At 38.8% G+C, this 24,275-nt stretch overlaps 2 protein-coding genes across 8 annotated transcripts in view; one reads left to right on the top strand and one right to left on the bottom strand.

Moving 5' to 3' along the window:
* Positions 1-1,000: 1,000 nt before the first annotated feature.
* On the bottom strand, positions 1,001-16,153 carry fkbp14 (FKBP prolyl isomerase 14). The gene is made up of 4 exons (XM_020512778.2): positions 15,838-16,153; positions 9,713-9,864; positions 6,770-6,897; positions 1,001-2,956 (listed from the first exon to the last, which is right to left on the bottom strand). The coding sequence occupies exons 1-4, from the start codon at positions 16,041-16,043 to the stop codon at positions 2,798-2,800; spliced, it is 645 nt and encodes a 214-aa protein (XP_020368367.2). The 5' UTR covers positions 16,044-16,153; the 3' UTR covers positions 1,001-2,797.
* Positions 16,154-16,396: 243 nt separating this feature from the next.
* Positions 16,397-24,275, top strand: part of plekha8 (pleckstrin homology domain containing, family A (phosphoinositide binding specific) member 8) — a 61,539-nt gene continuing 53,660 nt past the window's right edge. For 2 of the 7 annotated variants that reach the window (XM_048617736.1, XM_048617730.1), the window contains exons 1-2: positions 16,441-16,599; positions 23,119-23,235. In XM_048617736.1, the coding sequence (XP_048473693.1) occupies positions 16,560-16,599; positions 23,119-23,235 (157 nt within the window). In that variant the 5' untranslated portion in view covers positions 16,441-16,559. Of the gene's footprint in view, positions 16,600-17,892; positions 18,067-21,480; positions 21,578-23,118; positions 23,236-24,275 lie in introns of those variants that run through there. The other 5 variants (XM_048617741.1, XM_048617747.1, XM_048617755.1 and 2 more) reach the window with 5 other exon arrangements.

Here is a 24,275-nt window from a genome sequence, read left to right as displayed (position 1 = left end):
TATCACATTAACATAGATGCTACAAGAGCAGGCCAGAATCTAGGAATACTGTCGTGAGTAACTCACCTCCAGACTCCTCAAAGCCTATCCGCCATCTACAAGGCACAAGTCAGGAGTGTGATGGAATACTCCCCACTTGCCTGCATGAGTGCAGCCCCAACACCACTCAAGAAGCTTGACACCATCCAGGACAAAGCAACCCACTTGATTGGCACTACATCCACAAGCATCCACTCCCTGCAGCACCGACTCTCAATAGCATTAGTACGTACTATCTGCAAGATGCAATGTAGAAATTCACCAAAAATCCTCAGAGAGTGCCTTCCAAACCCACACCTACTTCAATCTAGAAGGACAAGGGCAGCAGACATGTGGGAATACCACCATCCCCAAGTTCCCCTCCAAGTCTTTCACCATCCTGACTTGGAAATATATTGCCGTTCCTTCATGGTCACTGGGTCAAAGTCATGGAATTCCCTGCCTAATAGCATTGTGGGTCAACCCACTTTAGGAGGACTGCAGCAGTTCAAGAAGGCAACTCACCACCACCTTACCCGGATGAACGCACCTCCAACAACACTCAAAATGCTTGATACCATTCATGATAAAGTACCACAAAGGCATCACCACTAGGGCAACTAGGGATGGGCAATAAATGCTGGGCAGCCAGCAACACCTATATCCTACAAATGTTTAGAAAAAAAAACACTGGATTTGCCAAAACTTGTCATTTATAACTTTTTGCCTGTCTCCTACCCATCAATCATGAAGAATTACCAAATGCAATTTCTGAGAAATCCACACGAATAGAATTTCTGTTTACAGGGTTCAACCTACTGAACAATCTGGAGTCAATTGAGAAGTGTTCCAGGTCTCATATTCCTAGGGCCAGTGAGTATGACTGGCTGATCAATTACCAATAGCATTCTAGAATACTGTGAAGTTTCCTTGATCAAGTATTGGATTAGTAACACTGCTCTAAAAAATCAAATTCCTACTGTTGATTCTATCACTTGGAGTCAACTTTATTTGAGAGCTCCTCCTTCACAAGGAGAACATTCACCAGTTAATTATTACTCATTGACAAGTGTGAGTTGAGCTTTCATTGAGCAGATTATCAGCAATCCCTCAAGTGCCAAGATGAGAAGAACACTTCATGTAAAATCTGTGTGTTGGCCCTATTCCCTTGATGCAGATATGTCGCTGATCCAGTACTGAATTCCACTTTGTTCTCCATTTCCAGGCAAGTTCAAGTAATACACAGTGTAAACAGTGCCTACTTTTAAAAGTGTTCAATTCAGACAGAATTTAAAACCACACTTGCAACATAACTAATCACGTCTATTAATTTTGAAAAGGGAAAATGTTTTCTACTTTTACTTTCCTATATTGAGCATATCAGAATGACAATTCTAAAGGTCTGTGGGTACAATTTAATGTTACATGTTTTTCTAATTATTCAGAAAATCAAAGTAGAGTTTTTGTCTTTAGCAGTAGAAATCTATACCATAATTTGTGAATTTTTAAAATAGCCAAGGGGGAAGGCTTATAGACTTGACATGCAACAGATACAAACACAGAGCATAATTCAACAAGGCCAGTAAAACATGGAACTATACAGAAATTACAAGTCAGAAAGAAATATAGCCAAACAATGTAGTACTCTGGTCAGGCCACATTTTCAGCATGGCATATGATCAAGTTGGTGAAACAAATCAAAGACATTCAAGTGCTTAAGGCAGAGCAGAAAATGGTTAGAAGGCTGATGCTAAAGGTCTGAAGTTATGAGGAAAGACAAGAGAAACTTAAGGTCTTCAGCATGGAAAGGAAACATTTAAAAATAAATATTACATTAAATTGACAATGTCAGACAAGGATTCAACCTAATGAGTTTAGGAAACTGACAAGTCATTTACATAAAGTGAACATGTGGAACAGATGTCAGGCAGAATAGTTGCGCCAAAAACTCTGGTACCCAAGAAGAAATTGGAATGTGATGCTTGGTGAAATGGAGGATCTGCAGGTGGATGAATTAAGTTAGCAGAATGATCTTGCTCCATCTGTAATTATCTTGGCTACAGTTTAACATGAGCAATAATAAATAACATTCATAAATAAGAAAGACAAGGTTATTCCAATTAATGGCATCTAATTGAAGTTTGTTGTTATGGCAGGTAGGGGTGGTAAAAGGCAAAAATCAATAATAGGATAGTTGTCACATTTTGTACTGCGACAACAAGTCTTCCTAGCATATGCTTAAATACACTCTGGCAGTATTTTTACATAAAGAAAATTCAGTGACAAAAGAATTAAAGAGTGTGTGGCTCATTGATAAGGCGCAGATTGGCTTAACATTTTGTCACCTAACACCCTCCTTGATACCACAAATGTAGTAGGGTGCAAAGAATAACAATTTAGCTTTGCAAATTGAGCAGGACAGTAACCCCTTTCAAAATTAATATTAAGAACCAGTAGTGGGCTTGAGATTCCTCAAAAGTATCAAGATGATGGTCATGTAATTATGATTGATGTTAATTCCCACAGAAATGCCTGCACTTACTGAGTGAATGTCAATATTATTGTATAAAATATCCAAAATAGGAGGTAAACATCCCATCCAAATTTATCCATTCCTCTTATAGAACGTATCAGATTAAATTTTAAAACAATTCTTTTTTAAAAGTTTTTTGCTTATCAGGCTTATTTTACAGTCGAGTTATTTTTGTTCCTATGAAAGACAAACACTTGAAATCACAAATGTAATATCCAAATATGTAGAAGGGACAGAACTATTAACTTATAGCTCATCATGTTTATATGTAAATTCTCTAGCAGAAATGTATCCATCTTCGTCTTCATCTTCATTCTTAAAGATGTCGTTGACCATTGAGTCCTGTTGCGTGTCATTTTGTGCAACTCTATATTTGTCAAATTCTCTACGGAGATACTCTTTCACCTAATTTATAAAGATAATTCAGGATTAAATTTAGCAGGAAGAAACATTCAAAAGCATATAAAATTTCTACATTTTAGAGATTGCAACTTTAAAAAAATCTGAGTAATTCTGGAGAGATGGAAATGGCATTATTAAACAAAATTAAAATATTGCTTAAAAAACACTATCAAAGAATTTCATCAACACCCATCAGGTCACAAATGCAAGAATTTTTTTTTTTTTTTTTTTCCTTTATTCATCAACGGGATGAAGGCATTGCTGACCAGGCAGCATTTATTGCCCATCCCTAATTGCCCACAGGGCAGTTCAGAGTCAACCAGGGTCTGTAGTCACATGTAGGCCAGACCAGGCAAAGATGGCAGTTTCCTTCCCTAAAGGACATCAGTGAACTAGATGGGGTTTTCCTGACAATTGGTAATGAATTCATGGTCATCATTAGATTCTTAATTCCAGATATTTATTGAATTCAAATTCCACCATCTACCATGGTGGGATTTGAACCTGGGTCCCCAGAATGTTATCTGGGTCACTGGATTAACAGTCCAGCAATAATACCACTAGGCCATCACCTCCCCTTTACTCAGTTCTGCCATGATGAGTGCAAGATAAAGACTTTTTCCAGCAATATTTAAATTCTGTTTATCAAGTGACTAAAATTAAAATATATTTGTAATTGATATACATAAATTGAAAAAGTGTTTTATATATTACAAAATGCTAAACATCTACATACAAAAGCTTTATTTAGTGGAACAGCTTACCCAATAGGCATGTGCTTATCAAATTATGTTTGAAATATTTCTGTTGGACAATTATGAATGTGCATATGTACTGTATGTGGGCAGACGTGAAGTGATCATGGTATGCCCACTGACGATTTAACTTATTAACACTTAAGTTGTTGATCAGAGGAAACCTACTTATTTTTAATACAATTGTGGGCAGCTGGTGCAATAAGGGATCTGTTAATGATACCAATCTACTTTAGTAGCTGTGCGGTGCAAGTGAAAACATGGCCTTTGCTGAAGAACAGTCATATTGGACTCAATACAAACTCAGTTCCTCTAGAGATATTGCCACACCTGAGTTTCTCCAGCACTTTCAGTTTTTATTGAAGCGTGATCGGAACTAGTTGAAGGTAGGATGTGATTTATCACCTGAAACTTTGGACTGGACAATATTTTCTAGTTGTTTATTTTAGGTGATCATGTAGGCACGGAGTCATTTTGTACTCTCTCAAAATAATCAATAATTTCACCAAAAAAAAAAAAACTGTTTCACAGGCAAACTTCATTGAAAAATGGCCAAAATCTTTCCACCTACAAGAGTTTGCACAATTTAAAGGAACTAAATATTGTTTATTTATAGTTAAATTATTGTATGAAGAATATGTTTTTAATCCAAAATATGCAGTGAATTCAGTTTGCAAAATAAAGAATCTAGTCTGGAAAAATCTGGGGTTGTTGGGGGGCGGGGGGAGGTGGGGTGGTTGGAAAGAAAAAAAAACGTTACATAAAAGGTACTACAAATACTGTTTCCAGCCAGAGTATTTTTCATTGTAAGGGTATATGCAGGCATATTGACATAAATATTAGAAATTGTACTGCAAGAAAGGAGGGAGTGCATTCAATAAGTACAAAAATTGAAATTTTTACTTTAAGAGCTGGATATACTAATAAGCCACAAACCAGGATGAAGCCATATGACCAAGTGCAGACCAGCACAAACATGCTACAGCCAGGGTGCCTTTGTAGCTATCTGCAACTCCAAGTTGCAATCTGAGCTGTTAAATAAAGTTTTCAACTAAACTGAACCTACATAATTTAATCTTATTTACCAACAGCACAGGAACTACAACAATGAGTTGTATAGACAAGGAGTATGACAGATCTAAAACCAATAAGAGGATAAAAAGAGTCAGTCAATCTGAAGAGCGTAAAGTGAGGGCAGATGGAAGATATTGGAAAAGCAGACCGCAGTTATGAAAAATGACAGGCAAGGAACTCAGTAAACTGGATTTTGTGATACCAAAAACATTGAAGTTGCCAACATTTACTGTAATTTTAGAGTAGATCAAACAACAATTTGTGGCTTCTGCACATGCATCTTGGAATGCAAAGAGTTGCTGTGATTTTTCTTGCTTCTTCGCAAGCTTCACTGCAACAATAAAGCCATGAAATTCACAAGCAGAATTAGGCAATTTGGCCCATTGAGTCTGTTTTGCCATTCGATTTAAGCTGATGTGTTTCTCAACTCCATTTTCATGCCTTTTCCCTACAACCATCGATCCTCTTACCAATCAAGAAACTACCTCAGTCTTAAATACACTTGATGGCTTGGCCTCGACAGTTTTCTGTGGCAATGTGTTCTGCTGATTAACCACCCTCTGGCTGAAGAAATTCCTCCTCATCTCACTAAGGGTTTGTCCCTTCACTCTCAGGCTGTGCCCTTGGGTCCTGGACTCTCCTAATAATGGAAGCATCTTTTCCATGGCAAATCTATCCAGGCCTCTCAATATTCTGTAAGTTTCAATCAGATCCCCCTTCATTCTTCTAAACTCCATCAATACAGCCCCAGAGTCCTTAACCACTGCTCATAATGACAAGCCTTTCATCTGAGATCATTCTTGTAAACCTCCTCTGGCACCCCCCTCCACAACCAGCACATCCTTCCTTAGGAAAGGAGACCAAAGCTGCTCACAATATTCCAAATGCAGACCAGAGCTGATACAGTCTCAGCAATGCACCTCTGCTGTAGACTGCTGGAAATGAATGCTAACATTGCCAACTGAATCTGCACAGTAACCTTAGGAAAATCCTGAACTAGGTCTCCCAAATCCCTTTGTGCTTTAGATTTCCAAAGCCGTTTCCAGCTTAGAAAATAGTCTACTCCTCTATTCTTACCATAAAGTGTAACAGCCTGTATTTCCCCCAGATTAATAATGTGTAACATGAATCCTTGTGGTCTCCACACAATCCCCTGTGGAACGCCACTAGTTACCATCTGTCATCCTGGAAAAAAAAACCTTTATGCCCACTCTCTGCCTTATGCCAGTCAGCCAACTTCCTGTCCATGCCAGATAGGTGATCCTTGTCCCTACCACCATGGGCTCTTATCTTACTTAGCAGCCCTGTGGGGTACCTTCTGGAAATCTACATAGATCACATCCACTGGCTCTCCTTTGTTTAACTTGCTTGTTAACCCTCAAAGAATTCTAAAAGATTTATCAAGCATGACCTCCCCTTGATGAAGCCATGATGTCTCAGCTCGATTTTACCATGCACTTCCAAGTACTCCGCAATCTCATCCTTAATAATGAACACCAAAAGCTGGCCAACAGTTGACTTCAGGCTAATCAGACTATAATTTCCTGTCTTCTACCTCAAGATTCCCCGAACTATATAATCACTCAGGTTGTCTCTCATTCTAATGTGATCACTCCTTCCTGACCATGCAAAGTTTATTGTTCTCATTGATGAATTGAATGTAAAATATGAAATATTTGAATTTGTGGTCCTAACCGACAGTAACCTAAATATACAAGTAAAAGTTGAAGCTAGTGAATTTGGAGGTAATTAAATTTTAATGGCATGATACATTTTAATTCTGTCAAACAACCTTTTTGATCTTTAATTTAATTTTATAAGTCTCTCTTTAATTTAATTTTATAAGTCTGGACTCTTTCTTGATCACTTTCCACCTGCATTCTGTACATTTTTTATTGTTGCATTGCTCCTCCTAGTTTCAGACTTTTTTGGGCTAGATTTTCATCCGAATATTAGAAAATATTTATAAATAAAAGATTAGTCTTACTTCATGTCTGGACAATTTCCAGTCATCATCGAGGTCCATTGCCTGGAAAGAGTCATGTGACCGTGGTCCATTTCTGATCTCAAGAAGTTCAACTTCAAATATCAAGGTGCTTTCAGGTGGAATTTTTCCTATATAAAAAATTTATTTTAGTTGTGAAACAGAATACTTGCGCTCAAGATTAAAAGAACATAATGACATCACAGAATTTTCCTGAAGTTATCGCTCCCACTTTTGCCAAGCAAAGGTCTGTTAGTCAGGAATATCAACTTACTGTCTTGTAACCTTGATTTACTTGTCATGTAATTGACAAAGATATCAAAACATACCTGGAGACAAGCTAAAATGTGGGCATATATTTTTATAGTAACTGTTATACTATATACAACTAAATGATTAATCCTGTTTACTTTTTAAACTGTTTATAGGAGTTCTGTAGAAAATGAACACTTCAGATTTCAGGCAAGGTGAACTGACAACTCACAAGAGGTATGGCCTGATAGGAGCTGGTGTTCAGCTCCCTCAACTCTGCCCCGTCACACAACAGTACCTGCTGTATCGTTTTTCAGTCTGGGTGAGATGTTCAAATTAGCACTGAATTTAGGGGTGATATTGTATTATCAAGCCACGTCCACTGGTAACGGTACCAAAACTAATCAGAATAATTTGATGAATAAAATCTCTAAACAGCCAAGAATTGAGATTTGTATTCTATTGTTTCTACTCGATTTGTATGGTAGGACCGGGGGGAGTAGCTGGTAACTACCCTCACAGGAGGTAACCATTGTCATGTGTTACAGAGTCTTCTCACATGTGGGTATCCAGGACGGGCCCAGTAACCAGACACCTGCTGGTGATATCAATCACAAACCTCAGTAACAGAATGTAACCACACTAATCTTTGGGGCTATTGAATCCTTTCTGGGCCCTGGTGTACCTCTTTCAAGTTGCTGTGTTTGGCATGATCCTCACCAGTGAGTACAGACAAGCTATTACAGCTCAGGAAGCTTCACAGCTACAGCTAAAGCTAACGATTTTGTCATCCAACATTCAATGTTCAACCATTCTCAACAGCCTTAACATATACTGACATTTAGATATTATGTGGTTCTCAGCTGCTGATGCTAAAGGCTTGATAGGAGTTTCAATCAGACTAAGGATTCAGAGTAGTACTATAATCACACATATACTCTGGAGGAAGATCATGCATGCTTTATTTCTATGTGGCATAAAATGATGATGCACAATTATGTTAGGTTGAATGATTTCATTTGTGGTATCCTTTTTGCTCACTTATAGCCAACCTTACCAGAAAGTATAAATGACAACAGCATGCAAAAGTCACTGGGTAACGAAGACTTCAATTCAAGAACATGCACTGAGTATGCATGACCATGTTAGCTGTTAATCAAACAGAGAGAGCATGGAATGGTTAGTAATTTAATCATAAATCTTTAACCATTTTCATGTTAGAATTATTTAGTACATTAGTTGACAAAGGTGAAAAAATTGATGCAGGATATTTTGCTTGTAATATTAAATAACATCTGGTTTTGTACCTTGCATAAATAATCTGTACTAAAAGCAATTAGCTCAAACCTACCGAAAAGCTCTCCTAAAGAATATATGTGTACCATGTAATCTTGGTTACATCAAATCTTACAACAGTATGATTTTAAGATGTTTGTGTTTTAAACAGCCTCTTCAAATTAAAAGTGAGGCAGAATTCTTGGAATGGGAGATGTGACCATCTATGAAAGCTGCCTGGAGCCAAGCCCATTTGACCTGTTTTCTTAGAAATGGAGGCTGAGGCCAAAACCTATTGAAAGTAAGGTGCAAGTTTTAACATCTGTACAAAGGAGATAGCAGCTGGTTTTGCTGTGCATAGACTATCAGAAATTTGGAGACGAACACCTGTAATGTGAGGCACAGGTAAATGACCATTTTCTGTTTATCACCAAGCAGTTTGTTGATGAGGACAAATTTTCTGTTGGAAGGGAGAAGATTTAAAGACCAAGGAGTTGCTAGAGGCTACCTTACTATTTCAATCCATTTTGTTTTTCTCAGAAAAAGATTAAATAAAAGAACTGCTTCAAAAAGATCATGAACAGAGGGACTAGATTCTGTTGAAATCAGAAGGAATGCGACCTTTATATATCAGACTCCATTGCTCCTGAAAATGTACAAATGCAGTGAGAGATTTACTTTATTGAATCTTATTGAGCTTATAACAGTATTTGTTTGACATATTAGTTGTCTATTAAATAACGTTTCAATGTTGATTTTCATTTTTGTTACACTAAATGTCTTAGTGTGAAATATTGTGATCCTTTGCTCTGGTCACTGGAAATTCATATCCCTTCTTAAGGGTTATTGGTCTCCACATGGTTAACAACTCAAAGCAATTGCATGAATCCTGAGTAGTCCGAGACTTGCCTTTTTATACTTGACATGTGCCTGGGACTACAGAACTTTCATGCTTTTTCACTTCTTGTACCCTGCAAATTATCTAACCCATTCCAACTGCTGTGCTTTTATTAATTTCTTGAATTGTAGCCAAAATAAACTGGTTGGATGGGAGACTGGTCAATATACAGCATATTAAACAAAGCACTAAAACACCAAAATTTTTAGGCAGAATAAACTTGCGTACATTGAAAGATAACTAGAAAAGGTTTGAGCATTCAGAATTTTCCAAAAATTGCTATATCTGTATTACTATAAATGCTCTAATAGTGCAATTATCTCAGTGTCTGGTATAACTCATCATATCTGATCCAGAATCATACAAATTTTGTGAAATAATTCCTAAGCTGGTGGTTAAGTATACAGAAAAAAAAAAGTTTTAAGTATGAGCAGCAGAAATAAAAGGTAAATGTTACCAAATCATATTTCATGGATTAAATGTGATCAAACACTTCATGTAGTTAAACCTGGGTGCAATACCTCTTCCTTCTTTTCCAAATGCAAGGGCTGGGGGAATGACTAGCTTCCTCTTCTCTCCTGCACACATCTCACGTAAACCTCTGTCCCAGCCTAGAAGGGATTCTTTGATCCCAAGTGTAAACCAAACCGCCTGGCCATTGTTGCTCTTGTGACTGAAATGTAATAAAATAGTTTCAGAATCAAAATTTGAGCCAGAGATTCAAGTAGGTCACAAACAAAAACAAATTTCTGAACAAGCTCAGCAGGTCTGGCAGTATCTGTGGACAGAAATCAGAGTGAACATTTCAGGTCTACTGATCCTTCCTCAGACCATCCATAGGACGGTCTGAGGAAGGGTCACTCGACCCAAAAAGTTAACTCTGATTTCTCTCCACATGTGCTGCTAGACCTGCTGAACTTCTCCAGCAATTTCTGTTGTTGTTTTTGATTTCCAGCATCCACAGTTCTTCTGATTTTTATTCAATAAAAGTAGGTCCTTCATCATTCTTTTGTTACAAAAGTATGAATGCACCACAAAGAAATATACAAAAAATGAAATTGCACCACACTTTGTTACGTGCATTAGATCACTACCTTTTTAATAAAACTAAGACGTTCCAAGGTACTTGACAGAGTGTAATTAAAAGTTCGGGAAACAAAGTTTTTGGTTACAAAGATGGAAAATGGTGATGCTGTGGACTGATTTCCTTGGAATGTGAATGAATCACCTGTCTAGACTGCTAAAGGAATCCAGGGAAGAAACAGTGGATGCACTGAGAATCATTTTCCAATCCTCACTAGATACAGACAAGGTACTAGAGGATTGGAGGTTTGCAAATGTCATGCCATTATTCCAACAGGACAAGAGGGATTGGCGAAATAATTACAGACTGATTTATCTGACACCAGTGGAAGGCAAGTTATTAGAATTAATACTGAGGAGGAGGATTAATTGTTACTTAGAAAAGCAGTAATCAGGGATGGTTAACATGGTTTTGTTGTGGGAAGGTTACTTCTTACTAACTCATTTGAATTTTTGAGGAAGTAACAAGGAAGATTGATAAGGATCATGCAGAGGATGTTGCCTATATTCATACTGGTAGGGCATTTGACAAGGTCCAAATGGCTGACTGGACAGAAAAAATTAAGCCCATGGGATAGAGAAGGGAATAAAAAAAAACAACAGGTAATGGTTGACAGATGTTTATGCAAATGGAAAGTAGTTTCTAGTAGTCTTCCACAGTTCAGGTGCCTCGCAGGTTGAGATATATAATAGTGATTTAGACACAGATAGGGTGCCATGATCGGAAAATTTGCACATGACACAAAAGTGAGTCGTGTTGTTGATGGTGAGGAGAATGGCTGTTGACTGCAGGAAGGTATCAACGGTTTGGCTGAATGGGCGAATAAATGGCAAATAGAATTCAATTAAGAGAAATGTGAGGTTATGCATTAAAGCAAGGGAACACACAATAAATTTGAGGATGTTGAGTGGACCAGAGGAAGTGAGACACCATGGAATGCCTGACAACAGGTCACAGAAGTTGGCAGGACATGTAGATAAAGTTGTAAAGAAGGATTATCTGATGTTTTCCTTCATTGGATGAGGCATTGAATATTAAAAACAGGAATGTAATGCTGTAACTATAGAAGACACAAGTTAGGGCATAACTGGAGTCTGTGTGCAATCATGGTGACCACATTACAGAAAGGATGAAAGCTTTCTAGACAGAGTACAGAGAAGATTTATGAGAATGTTGCCAGACCATGAAAACTGTAGCTACGAGGAAAGACTGGATAGGCTATGGTTATTTTCTTAAGAACGAAACAGGCTGAGGTTTTAATTGAGTCGTACAAAATAATGAGATACTTGGATAAATTGGACAGAGAAATGCCGTGTTCCCCTAGCAGACAGGTCAGGTACCAGGGGTGCAGATTTAAGGTGATCGGGATAAGGATTAGAGGGGACACAAGGAAAAACATTTGCAACCAGAGGGTGGTGGGTGTCTGGAATTTGCTGCCTGGTTTGGTGGAGGCATAAACCATCAACTTATTTAAAATGAACATTGATCTCCACCTGAAGCACAGTAACCTGTAAGGCTACAGGGCAGAAGCTGGAATTTGGGATTAGACTGGGTGGCTAGTTTACTTAGCTGTAGAAAATATTGGGCTGAATCGCCTCTCTGTAGTAACTTTCCTATGTTTGCATGGCTCTATCTAAAGGCACTTCACAGGAGGACTCTCAATCAAAATTAAACACCGAATCATACAAGGCAATATTAGGACTACCAAAAATGTGGTCAAAGAGGTTGGTTTTAAGGAGCATCTTAACAGGAATAAAGAGAGCTAGCATTTGGGGAAGGAATTCCAGAGTTTGGTGACTGTGACTTCAGCTACAAATGGTACAGCAATTAAAATCAGGAATGCTCAAGAGGGCAGAATTAGATGAGCACAAATACCTCAAAGGCTGTGGGGTTGGAGGAAATTACATAGGAAGAAGCAACGATAAGATTTTAGTATGATGAGAATTTTAAAAATGATGCGGGTCAGCGAAAATGGGGTGATAGATAAATTGGGCATGATGCAAGTAAGGACATGGGCACCAGTGTTTTGGAGGTCAAGTGAATAAAAGATAGAATGTTGGAGACCAGTCTAGAATGCTTTTAAAAGTGAAGTTTAAAGGCAGCAAAGGTGTGATTGATAGTTTCAGCAATAGACAAGTTAAGGCAGGGGGAAAAAGTCATTTGTTAGAGGCAGAGATAAGTGACCTTGGTGATGGTATGGATATGTGGCTGAAAGTTCATTAAAAATGATTCATGTTGCGAATATCATGGTTTAGTCTGATATGGATGGAGTCAGTATCGAGGGAACAGAGTTTGGAGCAGTGACTTACTTCAATGATATTAATATTTAAATTGAAGGGCATTTTTCCTCACACAGTATTGGATACCAGATAAGCAGTCTGACAAGTTAATAAAAATGGAGGAGTCAAGACAGATGGTAATGAAATAGAGCAGGTGTCGTCAACTTTTGAGGGATAATTAATGCTACATTTTCCAATAATCTTATTGAGGGACATAATTTGGATGAGAACTAGGAGGGAACAAAGGATAGATCTTTTGGGGACATTGAAGGCTAACTGTGAAGTGGAAAGAGAAGCTCCTTCAAACAATACAATTTGATAAGCAAAAATAGAACAAGACAGGCACTATCCAGTTGGACAATATTGGAGCAGTACTGGAGAAGGGTAATGCAGTCATCCACAGCAAAAGCACAGACAGGTCAAGGATGAGGAGGGAAAGTTTATTCTTGTCACAATCATACAGAATTTCCCTCCTAAATCTGTTAGCTCTCGTTTTATGTTATGCCCCCTTGTTTGTGATTCCTCCATTAGGGGAAAGAGTTTTTCTGGAACTATCTTATTAGATCCTTCTGACATTTTAAAGACTGCGATCAGATCACTGCTTAATCATCTTTATTCAAGCCAAGTTTCTATAAACTGTCACTGTAATCTAACCTCTGTGCCCCAGTATCATTGGGGAACTTGCGTGACAGCATCTCAAAAGCCAACATTTCATTTCAGAGGTGCAATGCCTAACACTGACCATAGTATTTTGGATGGAGAAATGCTCTATATAAATGAAGCATAACTACTTCCACTTTGTAACTCAGCCCCCTTAAAATAACAGCTAATAATCCCCAAGCTTTTTTTGATTACTTTTCGTACATATTGTTCTACAAGTTATTTAAGGCTAGAAGGGCCTTTTGTTTTATTATTTGATCATTGGATGTTGGCATTTATTGCCCATTCTCAATTGCCCTGGAGGTGACAGTGAGTTGACTTCTTCAACCAGAGAGATGTTAGGAAAGGGGATTCAGGATTTTGATGCAGCGACATTGAAGGAACAGCAATACATTTCCAAGTCAGGGTGGTTTATAGTTTGGAGGGCCAATGGCTGCTTTGTCCTGGTGTCAAGTTTCTTCAGTGTTGTTGGAGCTGCACTTATCCAGGAAATGGAGAGTTTTCCATCATACTCCTGATTGGTGGCTTGTAAAAGGTGGAAGGCATTGAGGGGCCAGGAAATGAGTAACTGGCCATAGAAATCCTGGTATCTGACTTCCTTTTGTTTTCATTGTATTTATATGGTCAGCCCAGTTCAATATCAATGGCAACCTGCAGGACATTGATAACGGGGAATTCAGTGATAGCAAGATTTTGTTCTTGTTGGAGATGGTCATTGCCTGCCACTTGTGTGGTGTGCATGGTACTCGTCACTTAACAGCAAAAGCCTGAACGTTGTCAAGGTTATGCTGTATATGAACACAGACTACTTTCATATCCAAGGAGTCACAAATGATACTGAACACTGTGCAAACATCAGTGAATATCCCCTCTTCTGAACTTACGATGCTGGTAAAGTCATTGTTGAAGCAGGCGAAGCATAGGACACTACCTTGAGCAACTCAAAGGCTGTTGTGGTATAGTGGTAGTGTCCCTGCCTTTAAGCAGGGTCTTTTCCCCTGTGGTGGGGGATTTCAAGATTATGGGGACATATTTTTAGTGAGAGGAGAAAGACTCAACCAGGAAAGGAGGGGCAACTTTGTTTTTTTTTTTAAAAGAAACAGTGGTTCATGCGTGGAATGACCTTCTGGAGGAAGTTGTGGATGCAGATATAGTTACAATGGTTAAAATACATTTGGATAAGTACATGAGTAAGAAAGGGTTGGAGGGATATGGGCCAAGTGCAAGCAGGTGGGACTAGTTTACTTTGGGATTATGATGGGCATGGAGTGATTGGACCAAAGAGTCTGTTTCCATACTGTAATGATTATGATTTGGGTTCAAGTTCCACCTGCTGTAGAGGTGTATATAACATCTCTGAACAGATTGATTAGGAGATATATACCCGAGGAATTCCTACCGAGATGTCCTGGAACTGAGAAGACTAACCTCCAACAATCACAACCATATTCCTCTGTGCTGACTATGACTCCAACCAGTGGACACCTCCTGATTATCAATGGGTCAACTTTTAATCAGGCTCCTTGACACTAGCATTTGGCCAAATGCTATCTTGATGTCAAGAACAATTACTCTTCCATCATCTCTAGTTTTCTGCACTGTTTTTCCACATTTAGACAGAAACTGTAATAAAGGTCAACAGCTGAGCAGCCCTGGTAGAACCCAAACTCAGTGGGCAGATCATTGAGAAGCAGGTGTTGCTCAGATAGCACTTTCAACAACCACTGTGATCACTTAGACTGATAAAGTGTAATTGTCAGGTTTGGAGTAGTCCAGCCTTTTGTGGCCAGGACATTACTGGGCAATTGACCACATTGTACTGGAATATCTTAGGTGCACACGTCTGGAGTACAAATCTGTGGCAATAAATCCCACTGTTTCCAGTGATAACCTAGAATTCAAATTCAACTGAAAAAAAAGTTAGTTAAATACTCCATTTATAGCAGCATTAATCCCCAATTAGTGCCCATTAACTGCATACAAGTAAAACACTACACCTGGGCTGCCTAGCAATTTCAAAATTTGGTAATTAAAGTTTCTGGAGTTATGTTGCTGCCAGTTAAACTTTAAACAATGTTTTAAATGGCTTAACGGAGGGTATTTCCACGTTACTTGCAGTCAGGAATAATCGTTTCAGACGTGGGCTGACTGGAAAACAATGTGAAAAGTGCAACATTGTTGCACACCACTTATTATAATTCAGTGGTGTCACGGCAGAGTCTCCAGTCGTCTTCAGGGGAAAAAAGGGTCCCGACCCGAAACGTCAACTTTCCTGATCCTCTGATGCTGTCTGGCCTGCTGCATTCCTCCAGCTGCACACTTATCTCTGACTCCAGCATCGGCAGTTCTTACTATCTCATTCTAAGAATGGAGGGGTTTTCCTCGTCTCCTAACCGCACATTCATGCTTCAGCCGAAAGCTAAAGTATATTACCTGGCTGTGTACGTCATTGTTGTTTGTTGGATGTTGCTGAGCACGAGTTAATTGCCTTTGGATATCCCCAGATTGTAAAAGGCATAGTATAGGCAAAGTTTTTACTTCACCGTTATAATTCGACTCACTCTTGCTTTGCTCATCAGGCAACTCGGAAATACCTAGTTAGCCTTGAACCTCGAAGACTTACCTGGAGTAAAACATGGTGCCATTCTCAAAAAATCCAGCGTAATGGATCAGTAACTGGTCACCTAGTTTGGTCTTTCGGTGACAGAGGAAAGGCTTTTGCAGCACGTCGATTTTCACATCGGGCTCTGGAATCAGAGCACTGCTGGCAGAACCCAGCACGAAGGTGAAAATGAATGCGTGAGAAACGTGTAGACCCGTGGGCAACATAGCATGCAAAAAGTCTTTTCTCCCACTTTTCACGGAGTATATGCCCTATCTTTAATTACCCCCGTTATCTTCCCCTTTCTTCCCTCCCGCCCCGTCGTGCTCAGTCCGAAACCCATGTAGACGTGGCAACTCTCACCGCTCAACTCTCATATCCATCGCTGACGTCACAAAGGAATCCGCACGCTCCCAGCGCGTTCGGTAGCGCGTGGACGCAACAATTATCCCCGCCCACCTACCCAGCGCTGATTGGTGCAGGGCGGAGGGACGAGACGGCCGCTGCCCGCCGTTGACTGGATGTTCGTCCGGATCACCTACCAGTTGAGGCAGGGTCCTCTGGCGAGTGGTCCATTGAGCTGCCAATCAGTTCGCGTCACGCGACCCCACCCCCTCACACACCGGTCTGTTCCGGGTTGCGTTCGGCTGTTCTGAATTGTTGCCGAGTGTTTCAATGGAGTGGGAATGGCATTGTGAGTGAGTTAGCTAACAAGTGAGTGGCAGGGGATCTGTACACTTACCATGGAAGGGATGCTTTATAAATGGACCAATTATCTCAGTGGTAATTCGCTGTCTTTTATTTCAAGCGTCAGATTTGTTTTTGTGTTCGGCTTTGATTTTGCCTTACAAAGCAGGGTGGGGTGTGTGTTGAGTGCTCCTGTCAGCTCGTTGCGTTAGTGACCAAAGCAATGTTTTTCTTCCTAAGATCGCTGTAGGGCCTCTAAATACAACCATTGGACTTAATGTGATTGTATTTTTTTAATTGAAATATGTTTTATTAGGGGTGTCGGCATGAACCTGAAGGCGGTGTGAATAGGTTTTAGTATGAACTGCTCCGAGTAAGCTGTAGCCAGCATTCGGAGTCTGTATTGAGATATCTAGGTCACAAGGTGGCAAATAAAGCTGCTGTTGTCACGTTAGACCTAATCATTTTGGCATTCGTTTGACACTAAAAGTCATTGAGGACGTATTTCAATAAGAAGGCTTCCGTAGGTTGACCCTCACTTTTTTTGGTAGAGGCTGGATTTCACTATCTCTCAATGCACGTGCTTTAAACAAGTATGTTGTACTTGGTCCTTTTTATTAACACATCATTTCAATTTAATAAGACTGGAAATGTCACTCATGCTTAAAAAAAACTGAAGCGGAGGAAAGTATTGAAGGAATTTCCCATGCTCCACTTCATTAGCATTATCTGTCTGACCTTGACAGTAATTATGCTGTAGATTTCTTTTAAATTATATTTCAATAACACGAGACTGATTCACAAATTAATTTTAGTTGGCATATAAAATGTAGGTGTCCTTCTATTTACTTATTTTGTTTGGAGTCAATTGAATTGTGTTTTCATACTGAAGTATAGTTTGCAATATACAATAATGGACTTGGCTTGTGTCATAGTGCATCCACCAGTCTGAATAGTTTGAGTTTTATTCTGACACCATTCCATTGACATTACCTGAGTGCCACTGGAATTCTGCTGTTCAGGAGAGAGTTCTGTGTGTGTCTGTTTAAATACACACCCGCAACTCTTTGTCAGGTGCCATCAGTGAATCAGTGCAGCTGATTTTAAAAACATGGAAGTTTGTCACGTTGATGACAGTGTTCTATGTCATCTCAGAATTTCAGCCACTTCTAGGTAAACACATAAAGTAGGAAGTCCAATGTTTCATTTGGCACATTTGTTAAGCTTGGTCTTGCATTGTAATAAATTTCTATCATACAGAAGTGAATTATTTCCAGACTGTACAAATACTGTACAACTATAGTTTTGATATGAGACTGCTTCGTACCAGTGATTTATTACAACAGTACTGTTAGTCTATTCTTGTCCTTTCATGTTCTTTATTTTCAGGAAATTCATTTTACATTTCAGTTTTTCTGACTCACTTGAGAGATTCAGGAGCAAGCTGCAAATGGATTATTGTAAAGTTTTCATGGCCACAGCTTGATGTGTCTGTCACTGATAACTCTGCAGGAGGATTAATCTAACAGTGAGCATTCGTTTTGCTAAAGCCGTTCATCTGAGGTATTAGTTTAAGCAATTGCTCATTAATAATCTGATTATATACCATTGCATTTAAGCATCAAGGTGGATTGAGCTGGTGGGTGGAATATGTCTGGGGTCAGATGGTTTCTCCCAACATATTTGACTAGAGAAGCCTGGAACCAAGTTAACTTCTGTGGCTGTCTCAGTATCCTAATATTTCCCAAACAGGACCAGAGTGGCCCAGTGAAATGTTGATAATCAACAAATCACGGTGGCTCACTAGGGCCTGGGGAGGTATATCCATTACTGGGTTAGAATTGTTCCAACTCAGATCCAGTCAGACTTGCAGACTAATGTTTTGGTGGATTAGGGAGTTTTGTCTAGACAAGCACCTGGAGGCTACTTGAATTTTGTGCAGGTTGGCTCCATAGTTTGTTAACTTCCAGCAACTCCCCTCTATAGATCAATGAGCCTTAGCAAAAACAGGAAATGCTGGAGAGACTCAACAGGTTTGGCAGCATATCTGGAGAGAAAATAGAGTTCACATCTTGAGTCCAGTGACCCTGACTTAGTCCAATAGAAGCTCACTGCAGTTTAAATGCTTATTGTATTTTTTTCTCCTCATATGCTGCTAGATCTGCAAAGTTTCTCCATCAGTTTATATTTTTTGTTTCAGATTTCCAGCATCCACAGTTCTTTGTTTTATTTTGATGAGCCTTGGCTTTGGTTCCTGCAACCTGCATCTAATCACTCTGGACTTGGATGTTTGCCCATGTTGCTTTGGACAGATTTCTATATTTAATGTGGTCTCAGTTATTATGGATATACTGATGAGAGAAAAGCCTGCCCCAGGATGCATATCACACTGAAAGCCATGTGAACCAGGAAAATGATTTGTTCACTCAGCTAAAAGCAGAAATGCCAAATTTGCTGTTTTTCTCCAGCACTTTGATTTTGTTACAGGAAAATTAATTGCTAAGTTATTCAAACTGGCCTAGTAGACAGCTACAGTTTTTGTATCCATGGCTGTACCTTTTAGGGTACGGGTGTTAATGTTGTAGTATTTTTCTGCCCCATGTCTCTTGTGGTATTTGTACTCCAGCTAGCTTGGGAAGTTACTCAGGAAATTCTATAATCGCCCATGTGAACAATGTGTTCTGACAAATGCAACTGGATTGTGTTTTGAATAACAGTTACACTAAAGACTTGAGGACATTAGTGTAAGACATCTTGTCTTTCCACTCAATACCAGTAGTATGTTATAGACAGTACAAGTGAGAATGTTTAAGTTTCCGGATGTGTCAACAAGGGCAGATGCAGCCTTATCATCAATTTAGAAGGTGCTAAGTGTAATCGGGTTATAATAACACTTCTGGCAGACCATCTCATTTTTTCTGCTGGATCATTTGCATAGGCTTCACAAAGGCAGAGCAGGTCTTTCCAATCCATTGTGTGATGTTGATATTGATTGTGATGTTTTGTGAGAGAACATTTACCATGATGGCAAAATGTACTTGTAGTCTTAAGTGGTGGATTATTAACTGTAATCAGAGAGAATGTGTCTGAGGGAGCAGGTGTAGTTTGGACCATGACTTCAGTGTTTTTTAAGTTGATTGTAAGTCTAAAATACTGTGCCACCTGAGCAAAGCAGTTGGATAACAGCTGAATATGTGATTGTTGACAATACTTCAGTTTTTAAAATCTTAGCAATGTGTTCAAGTGTCTCCATGGCCATGCCCCAACTTATGTCTGCAAGCTACTTCTTTATTACAACACTATAAAATCTCTTTGTTTCTCTAATTCCGGCACTTGTGTGTTCCCAATATTGATCAGCCTCATTAGGGGCATTTAAGCGGCTACTAGATAGGCATATGGATGATAGTATAAGGTAGGGGTGGAGGTTAGGTAGACCTTAGGATTAGGGTAAAAGTTCGGCACAACATCGTGGGCTGAAGGGCCTGTACTGTGCTATACTATTCTATGTCCTATGTTCCATGTTCTGATGCTGCTCGGCCTGCTGTGTTCATCCAGCTGTACACCTTGTTATCTCAGATTCTCCAGCATTGGCAGTTCTCGCTATCTCTGTATTTCAGTCCATTTGACGATAAAATAAATCAATCAATCAATCAATCCCGTTCCCCTCTCCTTTGAAAATACTCCTGTAACCAAGCTTTTGCTCACCTTTCTGAACATTTCTAAATGAAGTTTGGTGCCACATCTTATGATAACACTCCTCTAAAGTGCCTTGGCTTGCTTTACTGTGTTAAAAGGGCTATTTAATAAGTGGTTATTATGTCAGCAAATACTGCAAAATTATTGGCAAAAATTAGCAGTGATCTGCATTACTATTATTTTTGTATGCACCCTTGGAAAGTTGAGGATACCACTACCTACACATTAGTTGATGTACGTGCGCCTATCACCATTCTGAAATACCTTGAGCAGTACCAGAATAAATGTATTTTCAGCAGCACTGGGACAAGAACACTTTAGTGCTTAATACTAAACACTGTTACCATATAAATGGCAATGATACATGACACTAATCTGTTAATCCTAAAGGCCTGCTAGATCTGTTAATCGGGCCATCATGTCAACAGGAAACTATCAGACCATATTTACAATTCTATCAGGGCATCCATTGTTTAGAAGAATCTCCTGCAATGTATCATGAGTCACGAAATCAAATGCTAATATCAATGTATAGAAATTCTGATACTCTGCAGGGTTTGAAGGCTGAAAAAAAATCACATTATACATTCTACGCAATCCTGAATGCTACATGGACTTCCTCCAAAAGAATGTTTTCTGCTAGTTACTATTAGTTAACAGAATATTTTACCTGCTACCGATGCAAAATGAAATTTCCAGTGGCAAGCTTTATGCTTGTAGAAGTGTATTCTGCTGGCTTTTTTTTAGAATTTTATGCAACTTTGCATTCCAGATTTTTTTTGTTTTGTAGAGGTCAAGGACTCTCTTACTATACTTGTGGCTCTGTGATTTGGGTGGCACAATGGTTAGCACTACTTCCTCATAATGCCAGGGACCCAGGTTTGATTCCACTGTTGGGCAACTGTCTGTGTAGAGTTTGCACATTCTCCCTGTGTCTGTGTGGCTTTCCACCAAGTGCTTTGGTTTCCTCCCACAGTCTAAAGATGTGCAGGTGAGGTGGATTGGCTATGCTAAATTGCCTGGTAGCATGCAGGAATGTGTGGGCTAGGAGGATTAGATGTGGTAAATGTGGGATTATGGGTATAGGGTGGGGTGCCCTTCAGACAGTTGGTGCAGTCTCAAGGGCCAAATGGCCTCTTTCTGAGCTGTGGGGAATCTATGATTGTGCATCTGTGCAGAGACAGCAACTGAACTGATTGGTATTCTGCCTAACATTTGCTAGATTGCAAAGCTGGGCAACATTTGAGGAGTTACCACCACCACCATCACCTTTTGCAATTTTTTCTTCTCACTTGAAGTTTAAGGTTGAACTTGATGCTTCAATTGATGAAATGTGGTTTTATTCGCCATTAATGAGAGCTGAGCAGTGTTCATAAAGGTGAGAATCTGTCTGATTTCCTCTTTATCATCAAGTTAATAGTAGCTCACTTTGATCCTTGTGAGAGTGGAGTTTTATTTTGGATATTAATTTGGCCGAAAGAAAAAATTGTTTTCCTTCATATCTCAACTAACTTGTGCAGGAAAGACACAACTGAGCTATTTCTATTTGCAATAACACAAATTTTCAATGATGCATAGTCTAAATGGGCATAATTTGGCATATTTCAGTCAAAAGCATTGACACCAGTTTTAAAAATGAAGATGCTATTGGTTCTTGTCATTACTCGTGGCTATACCTCACAGCAACTTGATGCACCTTTATATGTACAGCTCAATGTAAATTGGTGTCAGAGATGCTTTGTACGTCCATAGGGTGTACTGTTACACTCCTCACTGATAAACTTTGCATTAAGATCACTTTACTGGCCTGAGCTTGTAATGCTTGCTCACCTGTACTGCACTAAAGCTGGCTGTGAAAGTTAAGAACGGAGCTTTGGAGTGAGGAACATTTTGACATTGTAATAAGCGATAATCATTGCCGAACTTCTTTGACTCTGTAAATTTGACGTTGCATATGTGAAGTCTTATTCCCTGAGAAGAGTTTTAATACCAAGGATTTTTAATAGTTAATAAAATCCGAAAGAACTGTGGATGCTGTAAATCAGGAACAAAAACAAAGTTGCTGGAAAAGCTCAGCAGGTCTGACAGCATCTGTGAATTCAAAATCAGAGTTAATGTTTCATGTCCAGTTCTGAGGAAGGGTCACTGGACCTGAAACGTTAACTTGATTTTGAATTCACAGATGCTGCCAGACCTGGTGAGTTTTTCCAGCAACTTTGTTTTTGTTCCTGATTTTTAATAGTTCCTGTTTTTCCCTCTTGTATATCTCCCTTTAGCCTCACCTGCATGTTTTAATTTTTATTTCACTATTTGCACATGATTTAAATCTAATTTTTATTTCCTGACTGGTAGTGTGCATGTTTTAGTGAGGGTACTTCAGTCTAGTTGAAGGGCCTTGCAGTTGCTGGCTGTGCTCATAAATGTCACAGACACCCTGTAGAGGGCACTGCACTAGATTAGATGCCAGTTTAGTCAAACTCCCTACTGACCAGTCTGTGAAGAAACTTCAGAGAATGGTGAAAACTGTTCCTTTGACGCTGCAAGTAGATTCTAGACTGATACTTTAGATTGCATTCTCTAGGCTGAACATTATCTTCAAACCAATTTTTGATAGGCAAGATACTGGAGACTGTTATTTAGATACTACAAAAAGATTGAGACTTAATGGGAGCTTTCAGAGTTATAAATGCTACTTCTAAGTTTGAAGTTCAAGCCTGAAAAGAAAGCTGTCAATGTTGGATCGAAGAGGGAATTTTCTTTTTGCTTGATTATTGAAGAAATCATTGGCAGAAATAAATTCACTGAAAATTTTGGATAACTCTGAAATTATTGACAAAATAGTTCGTTTGTGTTTTTAGAAATGTATGTTTATGCTGTTCTATAGTTTAATAACTTGATATAATTAATGTTTTTGTACAGGATGGCAGCCACGCTGGTTTATTCTTGCTGGTGGAATTTTGTCTTATTATGATTCACAAGAGGACACATGGAAGGGCTGCAAAGGCAGCATTAAGATGGCAGTGTGTGAAATACAAGGTAAAGTATAAGGTCTTTCTTAATATCTTTGACCTTCAACTTTCATTTCCTCAGTGCTGGTTTGGAATAATTAGAAAATTGGACTCAAAAAAACCTTTAACTGTAAGTTAAACTTGATATTTAAAAATTCTTGCTTTTAGTTTCTTTCCTTATTTAGTATGAGCTTTGCATGGCTTTAATTAAATTTTTAAGTTTTTTAAATACTAAGTTAAAGAATGAAAACAGTACATTTCTGGAGTTTGTAGTTCAAAATATGGGTTATACCTAGAAGGAATGTAATGAACGGTAACATTAAGTATGAGTTCCAGTGTTAGTGACTATAACTGAAAATGACTTGTTGAAGCAATATAAACTAAAATTATTGCACTTAAGATGACAATTCAATATTTAAATTTAATTATGCCAATGGATTGTATGGAATGAAGGATTTGATTAAGGATGCTGTTTTGGAGTGGTAGCTTGATGTATATACCTGTGTGAAGAATGGATTCTAATTATAATTACAGTGGAAAGACTTTTGTTTTCATCATATTGACTTTGAGCAGATTGCGTACCAAAATTGAGAAAAGAATGCTAAGTAACAAGTGAGGCATCTTCTTTATATGAACTTCTAGGGGTTTTAAAGGTGTAATATCAGCAGAATGATCAGTTTCTGATAGAGGAAAAAAATAACATTTAGGTGTAATGCTTAGTCAGTTTTGGAAAGGCACAATGAGACACTGGACTTCTGATAGGAATGTTACACAGAATGATACACCTTCTGTTTCTGACGTTGTTTCATCAGCTGTATAGTTTCAGTCATGTAATTTTAAAAATATATTTTTGTTTGTAAATGCTCCATCCGTGTGGACTAATTTATACCACAACTGTATTTACTTTGTTTTGTTTTGTGCTCCATTTCATTATACTTTTCTGTAAGCTTGAACAGCAAATACAGCTAGTTTATGTTGGAGCTGGAGGAACACAGTAGGCCAGGCAGCAACAGAAGAGCAGGAAAGCTGACGTTTCGGGTCGGGACCCTTCTTTAGCCATTTCTGAAG

The sequence above is a fragment of the Rhincodon typus genome, chromosome 2 (genome assembly GCF_021869965.1).
Source record: "Rhincodon typus isolate 14 chromosome 2, sRhiTyp1.1, whole genome shotgun sequence".
NCBI lineage: Eukaryota > Metazoa > Chordata > Chondrichthyes > Orectolobiformes > Rhincodontidae > Rhincodon > Rhincodon typus.
Note: the sequence above shows the minus strand (reverse complement) of the source record. Positions and strands in the feature narration are given on the sequence as shown.